This window comes from Rhinoraja longicauda, chromosome 15, assembly GCF_053455715.1.
Source record: "Rhinoraja longicauda isolate Sanriku21f chromosome 15, sRhiLon1.1, whole genome shotgun sequence".
NCBI lineage: Eukaryota > Metazoa > Chordata > Chondrichthyes > Rajiformes > Arhynchobatidae > Rhinoraja > Rhinoraja longicauda.
This window is the reverse complement of record NC_135967.1, coordinates 39020457-39037943: the sequence shown is the minus strand read 5'-3', so window position 1 is coordinate 39037943 and position 17487 is coordinate 39020457. Positions and strand designations below refer to the sequence as shown.

At 43.7% G+C, this 17487-nt stretch overlaps 1 protein-coding gene across 7 annotated transcripts in view; it reads right to left on the bottom strand.

Annotated features, from left to right (window-relative positions):
• Window positions 1-17487, bottom strand: part of arhgef9a (Cdc42 guanine nucleotide exchange factor (GEF) 9a) — a 224866-nt gene that overhangs the window by 147799 nt on the left and 59580 nt on the right. Inside the window, exons 1-2 of one of the 7 annotated variants that reach the window (XM_078412536.1) lie at window positions 16051-16224; window positions 13008-13064 (exon numbers count right to left, since the gene is read on the bottom strand). The exons of 1 other annotated variant lie outside the window; for it this stretch is intronic. In XM_078412536.1, the coding sequence (XP_078268662.1) occupies window positions 13008-13064; window positions 16051-16053 (60 nt within the window). In that variant the 5' untranslated portion in view covers window positions 16054-16224. Of the gene's footprint in view, window positions 1-13007; window positions 13065-15136; window positions 15274-16050; window positions 16225-17487 lie in introns of those variants that run through there. 5 more of the 7 variants (XM_078412534.1, XM_078412535.1, XM_078412540.1 and 2 more) reach the window with 5 other exon arrangements.

The following is a 17487-nucleotide window of genomic DNA, read 5'->3' as shown; positions in this document are numbered from 1 at the left end:
GAGATAGGTAGATTCTTGATTAGTGCAGATGTCAGGGGTTATGGGGAGAAGGCAGGAGAATGGGGTTCAGAGGGATAGATAGATTATCCATGATTGAATGGCGGAGTAGACTTAATGGGCCAAATGGCCTAATTCTGCTCCTATCACTTCTGAACTAATGAAACTTGGGCACCAGTGATTGAATGGTAAATGGTTAAAAAAGTTTCAAAAGGTACGAATAGATCATTGTTTGTTGAAGTCAACAAAATTTGCGCTTATCTTAGACAGACCCCAGTATTTAAACCTGTCACAGCACAAAGCTGATTTAATTCTGATTAAGAAAATAATTGCAGATGCTGGTACAAATCGAAGGTATTTATTCACAAAATGCTGGAGTAACTCAGCAGGTCAGGCAGCATCTCGGGAGGGAAGGAATGGGTGACGTTTCGGGTCGAGACCCTTCTTCAGACTGATGTCAGGGGGGCAGGACAAAGGAAGGATATAGGTGGAGACAGGAAGATAGAGGGAGATCTGGAAAAGGGGAAGAGAGGGACAGAGGAACTATCTAAAGTTGGAGAAGTCGATGTTCATACCGCTGGGCTGCAAGCTGCCCAGGCGAAATATGAGGTGCTGTTCCTCCAATTTCCGGTGGGCCTCACTATGGCACTGGAGGAGGCCCATGACAGAAAGGTCAGACTGGGAGTGGGAGTTGAAGTGCTCAGCCACCGGGAGATCAGTTTGGTCAATGCGGACCGAGCGCAGGTGTTGAGCGAAGCGATCGCCGAGCCTGCGCTTGGTTTCGCCGAGCTCCTTACAGCTAATAGATAGACAGAGATAGATCTAGGCAGCATTCTGGTAAACCTCTTTCAGAATTCTTTCTTTAATTCCGATTAAAGTCACTGCGCTGGTACTTTGTGTAGTGCTTAGGATGAGTTCCCGCGAGTGGAATCATCACTAAAAGTGTTCAATATGGCAATGCAGAGGGACAGATGCTTTAAAACATAGAACAATGGAAAGGACAACAGAGGAACAGAGGCCCACAATGTCTGTGCCAAACATGCTGCCAAGATAATCTAAACTCATCTGCCTGCATGTGATTCGTAAGTCTCTATTCCCTGCATATCCATGAGCTTATCTAAAGGTCTCTTAACACCACAATCGTACATCTACCTCCACCACTGCCATGGCAGTATGTTCCAGGCACCTACCATCCTTTGTGTAAAAAGAATTGCCCCGCACATCTCCTATAAATTTTGCCCCTCTCACCTTGAACCTCTGGCCTCTACTCTTTGACAATTCCAGGTTCTGACTATCCTTGCAAACCCTCAGACTATCTTTTAATTGTTCCTTATCATGAACTATGGACTTACACCGTGGACAGCTCGATTGTAAACATGTATAGTCTTCTGCTGACTGGATAGCACGCACAAAAGCTTTTCACTGTACCTCAGTACACATGACGATAAACTGCACTCAAGTAAACTGAAACTGAACGATGGCCTCATAAATTTATGCTTCTATCAGCTCCCTCTCAGATGTACAGGGGCATTCTAGAGAAAACAATCCAGATTTGTCCAACCTCTCCTTACAGCTAATAGATAGACAGAGATAGATCTAGGCAGCATTCTGGTAAACCTCTTTCAGAATTCTTTCTCAGGCCTCCACATCATTCCGGTAATGGGACGATCAGAACTGCATGCAATACTCCAAATGCTGCATCATGACGTACTGACTCTTATATTCAATGCCCCGACCTTTGAAGAAGGCGAGGATACCAAACACCTTCTTTATCACACAATCTACTTGAGTGCTAATGGAATCACCACTAAAAGAGTTCAATCTAGTTGTACAGAGGGAGAGATGGTTTCCTGATTGCTGAGTTGGTGGACGTTTTTTGGCACGGTAGCATTGCCACAAGGCTGGGTGCAGAGAGTGTGGCCATGAGGGCTGGTGTTTAGTATAGCTTAGAGATACAGCCCGGAAACAGACCCTTCAGCCCACCGGGTCCTTGCCGACAAGCAGTCCTCGTACACTATCCTAGACAATTTAAAGAAGCCAATTAACCTACAAACCTGTACATCTTTGGAAACATAGAAACTTAGAAAATAGGTGCTATAGGCTAATGGGCCCTTCGAGCCAGTACCACCATTCTCTCTGATCATGGCTGATCATCCAAAATCAGTACCCCGTTCCTGCTTTCTCCCCATATCCCTTGATTCCATTAGCCCTAAGAGCTATATGTAACTCTCTCATTTGTCATTAAAGCATACTGTTTTTGGAAGGAGTGCAGGAGGAAACCAGAGATCCCGGGGAAAACCCACGCAGGTCACGGGGAGAATGTACAAACTCCGTACAGGCAGCACCCGGAGGTCAGGATCGAACCCGGGTCTCTGGTGCTGTGACACAGCAACTCTACCGCTGCGCCACCGTGCCGCCCATGTTAGGTAGACAGGATTGCACAGTCCAGGCAGTCAGCACGGAGATTTTGTCCTCTAGGCTGCACACTGGTCGAGAGAGGCTGGGCAGTTGATACACACATAGAACAGGAGTTCCAATCCCCAGACTGGCCTGCACGCACTGTGCCAGAAGGATGCGGCCCCTAAACCCCAAACATCAAAGCTGGGTCGCCCGGTCCCTGCTCACCTAATATTATCCCTCATCAGCAGCCTCTTCACACTGAGTCACGGGATGATTCAATACTGGGAGTGGGTGGGAGTGCCAGCAAAGTGCAAGAGTCAGCACGAAGCATCCTGCTTCCAGATTCCCAGCGTAGAGGTGGGAGAATGTGGTGAACAACTCTTACATCACAGATACTGACCTCCCAACCATCCAACGGATTTACCAGAGTCGCTGCCTCAAAAGGGCAGCCAGCTTCATCAGAGACCCACACCACCCTGGCCACGCATTAGTTTCACTCCTGCCATCGGGAAGAAGGTACAGGAGCCCGAAAACTGTAACATCCAGGTTCGGGAACAGCTTCTTCCCTACAGCCATCAGGCTATTAAACACTACAACCTCTAAATAAGCTCTGAATGACATAGGTTTGGGGGCATTGGTTTTGTCTTTTTGCACCATTATTGTTTGTTTTTATGTGTGTGTATATATTATAAATTATATATACACGTGTGTGTGTATATATTATAAATTATATATACACGTGTGTGTGTGTGTATATATTATATATTGTATATACACACATACTGAACATTTTCTTCATTTACTATATTGTTTACAGAGTACTACGTTTACATATTCTGTTGTGTTGCTGCAAGTACGAATCTCGCTGTTCTCTCTGGGACATATGACAATAAAACAGTCTTGACTCTTTGGAGGGCAGGGGTGTGTGGAACATTGCTGACACAACAGCACGCAGCCTGAGTGAACATCTATTAAATTCCAAAGGCTGCATGTTTGTGAGTCTTCAGGCTGGAAGAGTGCTGTAATGAATCAATGCTCTACAGGTTCGCACTATGTGGGTCGTTAGTATAATGTGTTTATGTCCAAGGTAATTTATCTCTTCTCGTCCTCTTCGAATGGTCCACAATCTTTAATAGCGTTGTTCGTATCATTTTCTTGCAACTCCTTCTCAAAACAGCCAGCTTGAAATTTTACAGCCAGTATTCTTAAATGACAATTTGTATGTCACCGCTTCCTGAAGATTCTGACCAAGTTATTTTTTTCTTGTGAACATCTTCTCCTCACGCTCCGGTGTGCCTCCCACATCCCAGAGACGTGCGAGTTTGTAGGTTAATTGTCCGCTGTAAATTACCCCTTAGTGTGCAGGGAGTGGATGCAAACGTGAGATGACAGAACTCGTGGGAGCGGATGATCGATGGTTGGTCATGGACCCGGTGGGCCGAAGGGCCTGTTTCCATGCTATGTCTGCAAGCTCTAAACTATGAGGAAAACATAGTTCATGGCTGAAGGCATCACCTCATCTTAAAGATTCATGCAACAATCTATAATTCCTCAAGAAAGTGAATCAGCAATGTGGAGATGGTTGGTGTCACTCAGACAGGAAGTGAAAACAATTTTAAATTGTTGTAAATCCTGCTTATGTTTGTGGTAGATTGCTGGTGAAGACTTTAAAAATCATACACATTCTTTTCATTACTTTTGCATTCGTACCTTCTCCCCCTTTTCAATTCAATCTTTCTTTTGCCCCAGTGTTTCTGTTTTGTCTTTAAGCCACCCTCCTCCTTCAGTCTCTCTCACTCTATCTCTGTCTTAATTAGAGATAAACCCTTGCACCATTGCAAGCTTGCACTTCCAACACCCATAACATGAGTTGTTACAACCAATCTCCAGCTCTATGGATGCACACTTGCCCAATTCCTTAATTCCTTAAACTAGCCAATCATCGTCAGAGAACTACCATTTAGGGAACAAGTCTAATTGAAATTATGCATCACAAGATCTCTGGTCAACATATATTCTCATCTTTAGAACTGGTTTCTCACAAGAGTTTTATCACAACCTTGCTCAGAAAACCTCTGCCACCTTATATGTGATCTTGGCAGATACACATACTAACTCATCTTGTAAGTCTGCACATATCTATTGAGACTGAGAAGCTCCATCCTGTCTTATCTCCAGACCAGTTCCCATCATCATCACAACTCATAAATCTTCATAACTCCACAGATTCTTCCTGACCTGCTGGGGATGTTTTCCAGCATTCTTTTTAGTTACTGTATTCTGTATCTCACAGTTCCAGTAATATGTTTTACCTCTCTTCTCACCCCAGATCTCATTAATCTCTTCCTGCTCATATCTCCTCCAGATAGATCAATTGCAATTAGTGTCATAGAGACATAGAGTTGAACAACACAGAAACAGGCCCTTCGGCCCACCATATCCATGCACATCTTGCGGGCTATCTATACTAAACCCATTTCCCCGCAATAGAATATGAAACAGTACATCACAAGAATGGGCCCACAATGTTTGTGCCGAACATAATGCCAAGTTAAACACAAAACGCTGGAGTAACTTAGCGGGACACGCAGCATCGCTGGAGAGAAGGAATGGGCGATGTTTCGGGTCGAGATCTTTCTCCAGACTGAAGTAACTACAGATGCTCGTTTGTAACAGCTGGTTTACATCAGGCTGCTGGTCTGAAGAGGATCTCGACCCAAAACCTCACCTATCCATTTTATCCTGGCCCACTGAGTTACTCTAACTTTTTGTGTCCTCTCTATATGGAGCTTCTGCAGAAATTGGTAAGAGTCAATTACCAATTGGAGACATGCCAAATGTGTTTAGTCTTCTGAGGAAGTAGAGGCATTGATGTGCATTCTTGGCCATAGTGTTAATGTGGTTGGACCAGGATACATGATTAGTGATATTTACACCTGGGATCTTGAAGCTCCCAAATATCTCCACTTCTGCACCACTGGTGCAGTCTGGGACGTGTAGTCCACGCCACTCCCTGACCAGCTCCTTAATTTTTGACATTGAGAGAGAAGTTGTTGTCTTGACACATACTTTCCCTCTCTGTCCAGAACTCCTCATTATTATTTTAGATTGCCCATGATGTTAATGTCACCAGATTAAAAATGAACACAATACGACAAATGTGGTCACCGCAAGGTCTTGTACAACTGTAACAGTTATTTTCTTATTCTATTCTCAATACCCTGACTGACGAAGGCCAATGTACCGAAAGCCTTCTTGACCAGCCTATCTACCTGTGACATCACTTTCAACCAACCATGTACCTGCAATAGATTCTCCATCTTGCCATCCTGTCCATCTTTGTCTTTCACTCGTTCCCGATCAAGCTTTTCCTGAACATTCACTATATTTCCTTTCAAAGATTCCCCTTGTCAGCTCTCATTTAACCCTTAAGCATCTGCTCTCAATCTCCATTTGCCAGGTCTTCTCTTGCTTAATTGAAATTCCCCCCAACCAAGACCTTTACTTGAGGACCAAGTTTATGCCTTTTCAAACTTGGTGAATAATGATCATTTGCTGCCTGTGTCTTCCACCACTAATACCTTCACCACCTGCCCAGTTTCACTTTTTAAGATTAGGTCAAGAACAGCCCTGTTTCCCGGAGGACACTCTCTGCATATTGTCTTTAAAACGTTTATTGGATCCACATAAAAAATCCCATCTCATCGCAGCCTCTCGCACTAAGAAAACCCCAGCCATTATTGGGAAAGTTAAAATCCACACTCCTGTGAACCCAACCGTATGAATATTGATTTCTCAAACTTCAAGTTACCCTTTCATTCCCTCTCTCTCCATCTCTCCCCCCCCCCCCACCCCCCCGACCCAACCGTATGAATATTGATTTCTCAAACTTCAAGTTACCCTTTCATTCCCTCACTCTCCGTCTTCCCCCCCCCCCCCCCCCCCCCCCCCCCCCCCCCGTCATCTTACTAGTTTCACTGTCTTCACTGTCGCCCTGCTTAGTTTCACTGTTTGTATCCACTCGTTATCACCTACTCCACAGCCAACAATGGACCATCATGTGCTCCACCTTTCCTTGATCATCGTTGCTGGCTTTGATTTGTTCTTTTCATACCTGCCATTCATTTGTTCCACACCTTTTCAGACCTCTAGTTTCCCTCTCCCCTGACTCTCAGTCAGAAGGGTCTCAACCCAAAACGTCACCTATTTCTTATCTCCAGCAATGCTGCCTGACCCTCTGACTTCCTCCAGCATTTTGTGCCCATCCCCGAGAGCTTTGTGGCTCTAACACCTTGCTGTGTTGTGCTTGCATATGTGTTCCTCAAATTCTGGCTAACCATTGGGAGCCTACGGTGTAAACCTGCCGAAATGATTGCCGCTCCTGCACTCAAAGACGGAGCTACCTAAAGACAATCCTTCCAAGGTATTCTCTCTGGGTCATGTTGTTGTTTCCCCTAATCAGTAATGTGGACTCCACCCCTCCTCACATTCCCCTCTGACACATCTAAAACTGCTGAACTCTGGACCATTAAGATATCAGTCCTGCAACCACATTGTTATCATTGCAATAGCACCACAAATCTAAGTGCAGACCCGTGCTCTAAGTTCACTAGCCTTACCTTACCTGTGAGGTTCCTTGCATTAAGGTAAATGAGCAGCTCCTACCAGTCCACCCATGCTCCATAACCTGCTTCTGGCTGCTCTGCCCACTTGACTTACTTTATTTTCCTTTACATTGTTCTCCCCACCTGCTCTAGTGCTCCTATGCTTCACAATTCCTCCCCCAGTGAAATTGTTTTCAAGTACCAAGTTCAACAAGCATGTTATAGGAAAGATGTTGGCAAGCTGGAAAGAGTACAGAGAAGATTTAGGAGGATGTTGCCAGGATCCGAGGCCCTGAGCTATCGGGAGAGGTTGAGCAGGCTAGTACCCCATTCCTTGGAGCACAGAAGTGATCTTATAGAATCATGTTGTACAAAATCATGAGAGGAATAAATCGGGTAAAGGCGAGTGTCTCACCCAGAGTAGGGGAATCGAGAAACAAAGGACATAGGTTTAAGGTGAGGGGCAAAGATTTATTAGGAATCCGAGGGGTAATTTTTTCACACAAAGGATGGTAGGTGTATAGAATGAGCTGCCGGAGGAGAAAGTTGAGGCAGGTACTATTGCAGGTACTATTGCAACATTTAGACAGGTATATGGATAGGATAGGTTTAGAGGGATAAGGGCCAAATGCAGGCAGATGGGACTAGTGTAGATGGGACATGTTGGTCGGTGTGGGCAAGTTGGGCCGAAGGGACCTGTTTCTACGTTGTATAACTCTATGACTCTATAACAAGCCTTCACTTTCTCTTGCTCAACCAACACTGATACCAGTCTTGGTCTTCACTTCTCAAGTATTCCCTTTGTTCTCACCACATCTCTCCATCCTCTGTTTTCTAACTTTCCTTCATTCTGGTAAAGCCATTAACCCAAATGATGACCCCATTTCTCTCTCCATGGTCATTGCCTAACTGCTGAATATTTTCATTTGACTTAAAAAGGATGAGATGATAAATTAGAAAAAAAATAATTTAATGCCACAGCTCATAAATGGGTCTGAAAAAAAAAGTTTTAATGCAAGTCAAGATCCCAAATAATACCAAAAAAATATCAGTCATGTTCACTTGTCTATCACTGCAAAATACAAATCAAAAAATTATATTCTGTCAGGCACTGAGATAATGAGTTTAATAGGCAATGTAATGTAACTGAAGGTCACTTCACTAACTTAGAATGGAATAAAGTAACTAAAAATGTTGGCTTATTCATGACATAGCAAGAATTTCTATTTAATGTGCCAGGTATTAATTGTTTTAAACAATATTTGTTTCCTGATCTCATGTCATTTTGGGTAGATGTTATTATCAGACTACGCTAACATGAGAGCACTTCAATTAGGCTGCTCTTTGTGAAAGCGAAGAGAAAATATACTGATATTAGGAAAGTTCTCAATGTCATGTGTTGCACTTCATGCAATCAAAAACACAACTTGATTTAAGTAGCATTTTGAACATTTTAAATGTTATATCATAAAGTTGAGTTTAATCAAAGCAAATATGAAGTGTTGCACTTTGGGAGGTCAAATGAGAAGTTAGGCGAAAGGATATGGTTAATGGCAAGACTCTTGACAGCAATGATGTACCGAGGGATCTTGGAGTCCAAAACCATAGCTCCGTGAAAGTGGCCACACAAGTAGATAAGTGGTAAAGAAGGCATATGGCATGCTTGGCTTCATCAGACAGGACATCGAGTATAAGATGTGTAAGACACAAAGTGGTGGAGTAACTCAGTGGGTCAGGCAGCATCTCTGGAGCAAAAGGATAGATGATGTTTCCGCTGAAGAAGGGTTCCGACCTAAAACATCACCTATCCTTTCTCTCCAGAAATGCTGTCTGACCCACTAATTTACCCCAGCACTTTGTGTCTATCATCGAGTATAAGAGTCAGGAAATCATGTTGTAAAACTTTGATTTGGCCGCATTTGGAATATTGCAATTCTGGTCACCCATTACGGAAAAGATACGGAGGCTTTGGAGAGAGTCTGAAGAGGTTTACCAGAATTCAGCATGGATTGGAAGGTATTAACTAAAAGGAGAGATTGGACAAACTTGGATTGTTTTCTCTGAAGCATCAGAGGTTGAGGGAAGACCTGAAAGAAGTGTATATAATTATGAGAGGCATAGATAGGGTAGACAGTCAGAATAAGACACAAAGTGCCAGAGTAACTCAGCGGCTACGGCAGCATCTCTGGAGAACATGGATAGGTGATGGTTCGGGTCGGGACCCTTCAAACTCCTTGTTCAGAAAGCAAGAACCTTGTTTCCAGGGTGAAAATGTCAAAGTCTGGAGGACATAGCTTGAAAGTCAGAGGGGAAAAGTTTAAAGCATATGTGCAGAGCAAGTCTTTTTGGTTTTACACAGGGAGAGGAAGGTAGCTGGGAATGTGTTCATTGGGGGTGGAGGTGAAGGCAGATATGATAGTGGTGTTTGAAAGGCTTTTAGATATGCAGGGAGTGGAGGGATTTGGATCACGTGCAGGCAGAGAATGAGAAAATTAGTTTAACTTGGCATTATAGTGTAAGAAAATAACTGCAGATGCTGGTACAAATCGAAGGTATTTATTTCACAAAATGCTGGAGTAACTCAGCAGGTCAGGCAGTATCTCAGGAGAGAAGGAATGGGTGACGTTTTGGGTCGAGACCCTTCTTCAGACTGATGTCAGGGCATTATGTTCAGCACAGGCATTGTGGGCCTGTTCATGTGCTGTGTTTTTCAGTATTCTATGTTTAAATGTTCCAACGGCTAAAAATAGCATGCAATCAGATCAAGAATGATAAGAAACTATGAAAAAAGATTGGACAAGTAACAAAAGGTTTCTCCAAAGAAGTCAGTTTTATGGAACTGTTTAAGTAAGGTGGTATTAGCAGGAAAGTTAGAAAACGCATTCTCGAAGCTAAGGAACATATCAAATGAAGGTAAATGAGTAGCGATAGAATATTTATTAAAAATAGGTGTTGCACAAAAGGCTGGGGTTAGATGAGTGCAGAGATTTTGAGGAATTATAAACACCAAAGTAGGATCAGGATGCTACACGTTTCAGTGGGAAGGCAGGATTTATCGAGGGCAAATTAGCCAAAGGTTCTCAATCATTATCCACATGTACGTGCTAACGTCGTTGTGTCTGGCAGACAAGCCGACCAAGAATTAATGAGGGGATGTTCAACATCAACAGCTGTGGAGGCCAAGTCAATGGATATTTTTAAGGCAGAGATTGACAGATTCTTGATTAGTATGGGTTTCAGGGGTCATGGGGAGAAGGCAGGAGAATGGGGTTGAGTGGGAAAGATAAATCATCCATGACTGTTCACGAGATTGATCCCTGGAATGGTGGGACTGTCATATGAGGAAAGATTGAAAAGACTAGGCTTGTATTCACTGGAGTTTAGAAGAATGAGAGGAGATCTTATAGTGACATATAAAATTATAAAAGGACTGGACAAGCTAGAGGCAGGAAAAATGTTCCCAATGTTGGGGGAAGTCCAGAACCAGGGGCCATAGTCTTAGAATAAAGGGGAGGCCATTTAAAACTGAGGTGAGAAGGAACTTTTTCACCCAGAGAGTTGTGAATTTGTGGAATTCTCTGCCACAGAGGGCAGTGGAGGTCAAATCACTGGATGAATTTAAGAGAGAGTTAGATAGAGCTCTGGGGGCTAGTGGAATCAAGGGATATGGGAAGAAGTTGGGCACAGGTTACTGATTGTGGATGATCAGCCACGATCAAAATGAATGGCGGTGCTGGCTCGAAGGGCCTAATTGCCTCCTCCTGCACCTATTTTCTATGACTGAACAGCAGAGTAGACTTGATGGGCCTAATTCTGCTCCTATAACTGATGAATATTGCAGATTTGGTATAAAACCGGCATCATGAACTCACCACCCCTATAGAAGACGCCCGATTTTAACATTCATTGAGATCAATGGAAAATTAAATCAGGCCCATTCCATAATCAGCAGCCAACTCTCGACACCCACATAAAGAAGCATATAATTCTACATACGTGGAGAAAGGCCACTGGCATGTGACACCAGCAGATGATCAAGATGATTGATCTGTAGCTTAGCAACAGAAAGCACCATCAGGAACGGAGGAGTGGTGTCTTGGAAATTGTCAGGAAGAAAAATAGATTTTTTTTTTCCTTCACAACTTTGACTTCTTCCTTGGTGTAAATGTTGGATTGCTATTTTTAGGATTACTTTCATTATTTTTGGCGAGCACTAAAATTAACAGATTAATAATTGTCTTGAAATCAATCAAGTGGAAAATTTAAGTTTAGAAGCAAGGAGGTCCTACTGTAGTTGTACAGGGCCCTGGTGAGAACGTACCTGGAGTATTGTGTGCAAATTTGGTCTCCGAATTTGAGGAAGGACATTATTGCTATTGAGGGAGTGCAGCGTAGGTTCACCAGGTTAATTCCCAGGATGGCGGGACTGACATATGATGAAAGAATGGGTCGACTGGGCTTGTATTCATTGGAATTTAGAAGGATGAGAGGAGATCTTATAGAAACATATAAAATTCTTAAAGGATTGGGCAGGCTAAATGCAGGAAAAATGTTCCTGATGTTGGGGAAGTCCAGAACCAGGGGTCACAGTTTAAGAATAAGGGGTAGACCATTTAGGACTGAGATGAGGAAAAACGTTTTCACCCAGAGAGTTGTGAATCTGAAATTCTCTGCCACAGAAGGCGGTGGAGGCCAATTCATTGGATGTTTTCAAGAGGGAGTTAGATTCAGCTCTTAGGGCTAATGGAATCAATGGATACGGGGAAAAAGCAGGAACGGGGTACTGATTTTAGATGATCAGCCATGAACATATGGAAGGACCAAATGGCCTACTCCTGCATCTATTTCCTATGTTTCTAAGTGGATTAAGCATTGAGATAATCACACTTTCGTCAGATGTTTTTACCCTCTGTTTCAAAACCTCTAACTTTACCACAAAAAAAATGTATCGAGTCCAGCAGGGGTTAAATATTTCACATCTTGCAGCTGGAGGTTATGAGTTTTTAAGCTCACACATGGTTCCCTCAGTTATAGAGTGGAAACAGGCCTTTCGGCCCAACTTCCCCACACCGACCAACATGCCCCATCTACACTAGTCCCACCTGCCTGCATTTGGCCCATATCCCTCTAAACCTGTCCTATCCATGTACCTGTCTAAATGTTTCCTAAATGTTGCACTAGTACCTGCCTCAACTACCTTCTACGGTAGCTCATTACCCCTCAGGTTCCTATTAAATCTTTTCCCCCTTAAACCTATGCCCTACGGTTCTCAATCCTCTACTTTGTGTGTCTACCCGATCTATTCCTCTCATGATTTTGTGCACCTCAATAAGATCACTCCTCATCCTCCTGCGCTCCAAAGAATTGAGTCCTAACTTGCACAACCTCTCCTTAATACCTCAGGCCCTCTAGGCCTGGCACCATCCTCCAAAATCTTCTATGTACCATTTCCAGCTCGACAACATCTTTCCTATAACATGGTACCCAAAACTGAACACCATACGCTAAATAGACACAAAAAGCTGGAGTAACTCAGCTGGTCAGAGAGCATCTCTGGAGAAAAGGAATAAGTGATGTTTCAGGTCGAGAACCTTTTTCAGACTGAAAGTCAGGGGAGAGGGAAACTATTTCCCCAGAGTTGCTGTCTGACCCACTGAGTTACTCCAGCTTTTTGTGTCCATCTTCAGTTTGAACCAGCATCTGCAGTTCCTTCCTACACAATACTCTAAATGTGGCCTTACCAACGTCTTATACAACTGCAACATGACCCCCCAACTTCTGTACTCACAACTGCTACATGACCACCCAACCTCTATGCTCTTATATTCTCAAGGGTTATACTCAAGGTTTTACGGCCTATTGGTATAGTCCTGTTGGACAGGACACTCCATGGGAAAACAGAAGGCCCCATCTCTGCAAGAGGACAATGGGCTTGAGCCCTGATCCAAGGCTACCTTCTTGGCAGATCGCAAAACTGATTCAAAAATGTTTCTGGCAGCAACTTACAGACCGACTGATGCACCCACCAATCCAGTAATAGATCTGTGAGGGAGCGAGCTGCCTCTGAAAAGGAAAAAAGTGATTACGGAGGGGAAATAAAAATTAAGGAAATTTGTTATTTTTCTTCCTCAACATTGCACCAGTGTTTAGCTTGAATAATGCTTACACTAAGAAATTCCAGATCAGTTCAGTTCAGTGCTAGTTTATTATCACGTGTACCAAGGTACAATGAAAAGCTTTTGTTGCTTGCCAACCAGTTAGCGGAATGACAATACGTGATTACAATCGAGCCATTCACAATGCACAGATATATGATAAATGGAATAATGTTTAGTGCAAGGTAAAGCCAGTAAAGTCCGATCAAAGATAGTCCGAGGGTCACCAAGGAGGTAGATAGTAGTTCAGGACTGCTCTCTGGTTGTGGTAGGATGGTTCAGTTGCCTGATAACAGCTGGGAAGAAACTGTCTCTGAATTGGGAAGTGTGTGTTTTCTACTTCTATCCATTTTGCCTAATGGGAGAGGTGATAGGAGGGAGTGGCCAGGGTGCGACTCATCCTTGATTATGCTGCTGGCCTTGCCAAGGCAGCGTGAGGTATAAATGGAGTCAATGGAAGGGAGTTTGGTCACGATTTTGTCACGATGGGCGCAAGTATTACAGGCTCCCTAATTTCAAATCAATAATGCTGTCTCCTAGAAATTCACATCACAACACTTCAACAAAGTCTACAAACTACTTGAGGCAAATAGATTGAGGTTTAATTAGTTGGCGGATTATCTTATTCGTAACTATCATTGTCCAAACTTGGGGATTCTTGTAGACACAAAATGCCTGAGTAACTCAGCGGGTCAGGCAGCATCTCTGGGGAAAAGCAAATAGGTGAATCTTCGGGTCAGGATTCTTTTTCAAACTGGGGATTCTTATCTTCTACCATAGATAAAAGACATTTCTATACAGGTTTCATGAATCACGACTGGTCCTCCTCCATATGCTGCCTAGAGGGTATTTTTCAACACATCTCATGTCTCTTGACTCACTGGGCCCCCAGTAAAAGCCCAGAAGGTGAATTATGTACATGACCCTTGTTATTTGTGGGAGGCAAATTGTCTATGGAGGCAGGTGACAAAAAAAACTGCATGTAATTTGCTCACCTCTTCTTCATTTAAAAACAGTGCATTTAAAAAAAAAACATGTTTTAATTTTCCAAAGATATGAGCTCGGCAAATTGTTGAATAGCAATTGCAGGCCAAACATTAAAAATGGCTGTAAGAAGATGCAGATCATTATAAATTCTACCAGAATTATTTAGTCAAAAATAAAAGGCAATGGCATAAAATAAGGTCTGTTTTTCTTTTTCTCCACAGTTTCAAAAATAACCAAAAATAGATTAACAATGCTGTGTCATACTGTATTACGGAAATAGCAACAGCTGAATTCATTTGATTAAGACTGCAGGAACAGATTTGCCTCAGGGTTTGTTTGAAACTGTGGTGGGTTTTATTAACTCTCTGAGGCCTGAAACGTCAGTCCTTCGTCCACTCTGCACAAGAGTGCATTTGCAATCTCCCATTACCCCACGATTCACAATATAAACAAGTCTGCCTCGTCATACATAACACACTCTGAACAAAATAATCAATTCCTGTACAGACAACATTTTTTTTTTTTCCCCAAAAAAAAGCATGCTGGCCATTTTCTATCTTGAAACATGCTGGGTATTTTTTTTAAAACATCAATCCACCAACAAATTTATTGGTGCAAATAACATTGTTAGTTTTACAGGGAAATATTTATTGACAATGCTTAAATGCAAACATTGAGCATCCTTCAGCCAAAACTGCCCATCTCTCTCTCTCTCTCCCCTCTCTCTCTCTCTCTCTCTCTCTCTCTCTCACACACACGCTGAGACCAGCTTTCAGAAATACAGAGCATGAATAATTGCTTGCTAGAAAATTCTATAGAGCGCAGATACTATTGCTGAGAAAATTAAAAACCTCCCTAAAGCCCTTTACTAAATTAGTTCATATATATGTTTTTGTTTTTTTTTAAATTTGACACAAGATCTTCCCAACAAATAACTAGACTTACAGGCATATTAAAGACAAGACACGACAAAAGATTAGGTAGATAATATACCAACGTCATTCATATCACTGCAGGCCCATGTTGTAGCGGTGTCTCTGGAGCGCTGTGTCACCTCAATAGCTCAAGACTCATCCATTAGCGTGTGCCGAGCAGGAACATTAAAATTACATTCACCAACACCAACACTACGATAATGGCAAACACAACAATGGTCTGTATATCCAAGGTCATGGTGCAATGCAGGAGACTGTAATATTCAAGATGCGGATCTGGCAGGCTCTGTGTGGTCAACCTGGGTTCTGAACTAAAATTGTCCAGCAGATCCACCATGCCAGATGAGGTCTCTTCTTCTCCCCCTTGTTTTCCTAATTCATTCCATTCCAGCTGATTGCAGCGTCAGCCTCAAGTGCTTCACTTGCACTGGATTCTTTGCCATCACCCATTCGGCACGTCACACTGTTGTGTGGATAAGAGAGGGGGAGAGAGAGGGAGAGAGAGGGGGAGAGAGAGGGAGAGAGAGGGGGAGAGAGAGGGAGCCAGGGTTTCGAACAGCAGCCCCCTGTAAAGCTGTATCTCACACACACACACACACACACAGTGCGAAGGCAGCATCCGAGGCGGGCGTCGAATGCTAATCACTTGCCAAGTAAAGCAAGGTTGCCAATCATGTATGAAAAGGTAATGCCATGACTACACAGTCGTCGCATATCGCTCTGTGTTAAAGAGGGGAGGGGTCTAATGGGGAATCTTCAACAGTAGATGGGGGTTTTTTTTTTTTTTTTTTTAAATGCAAAGCAAGATCTTTTAGGGGGAAAAAAAAACAACTTAGATAAATGTCACCTGGATATTTCACTTTGCTCGCTTTCAGAATGCAAACAGCCAAGAAGGCAAAAACACGCTTTCCGAAAAGCTAACTCTTTCAGTCCCACGACCCGGGTGGGTGGAAAAAATATATATAGACTAACCATTTTCTCGAGGAAACATCGCCGCAGCTGGGGGTTTTTTCTCTTTTTTTTTTTCTTCCTTTAGTTTGCTGTACTAGCTCCCGTGGTAACCCGACTAGTGAAGCAGATTGTATCAAGAGTCGAGCAGACCAGAAGGTCTCAGCTTTGGTTCAGGATCTGTGCAGAATTACCACATCTCAGCTGGTGTAAATATGAGTGGGTTTCTCCCCCCCCCCCCCCCCCCCTCCCCTCCCCTCCCATTTGGCCTGGGCCAGCAGAGATCAGCATGGGTTTGCACACCTGGGTTTCAGTCCAGAAACTCTCGCTGTAAAGATATGTAGCAGCCGATCAGTTGGCAGGGAGAGTGATGGAGGGAGGGATCGAGTTTGGAGACCTGCTCTCCAGTTTGCTGCAGAGACCCATTGATTCAAGTCGTGCGGCACGATTATCCAGGGAGTGGGTTAACCTGGGATGTGATGGGTGGGGTGTGTCTCTCTCTCAGGGAGAGTCCCGCCCAGTGGGTGAAAGTCATTTCAAAGAATGTATCAGGATAGAAACGATGTAATGAATCAAACGAAGAAAAAAAAGTATAATGGCCTCGTAAATATTTTTTAACACAGCTGCACTAAACTCGGATAATGTAGGTTTCCCCCCCCCCCCCCCCCCCCTCCTCCATCCTTGCATTCAGCAGGTGTGGAAGGATGGAGATGTACCTACAATCTCGCCCTTGCCTCGTTGTGTGGACCCGGGTGTTAACTGAGATCGACTACCTAAATTAGATAGACAACAAATGCCGGAGTAACTCAGCGGGTCAGGCAGCATCTGTGGAGAAAAGGTATTCGTCAGACTGAGATTCAGGGGGCACTCTGGGTCTCAATCCCCTGACTCTCAGTCTGATGAAGGATCTCGATCTGAAACATCACCTATTCCTTCTCTCCGGAGATGCTGCCTGACCCTCTTGAGTTACTCCTGGATTTTGTGTCTATCTTCGGTGTAAACCAGCAATCCGCAGTTCCTTCCTACACAGGACTGCCTAAATTACTTGGGACCATCCCCATCCCTCGTGCAACACATCACCACCTCCCACAGAAGAGTGTACTTAGTTTAGTTTTGAGATACAGCGTGAGCCGAGTCCACGCCAACCAGTGACCCCTGAACATCTGCATTATCCTACACACCAGTGACAATTTTTAATGAAGCCAATTGACCTGCAGGTCTTTGGAGTGTGGGAGGAAACCGAAGCACCCTGAGAAAACCCACGTGGTCCCAGGGAGAGCGTACAGACTCTGAATAGACAGCACCTGTGGTCAGGATCGAACCAGGGTCTCTGCCGCTGTAAGGCAGCAACCCTACCTCCCCTGGCAGCTCATTCCATACACCCACCACCCTTTGTGTGTGGTACCGAGGTGCGGTAAGGCCTGAAGGTAGTATACTACAGTCTGTAAACCTCCAAAGACG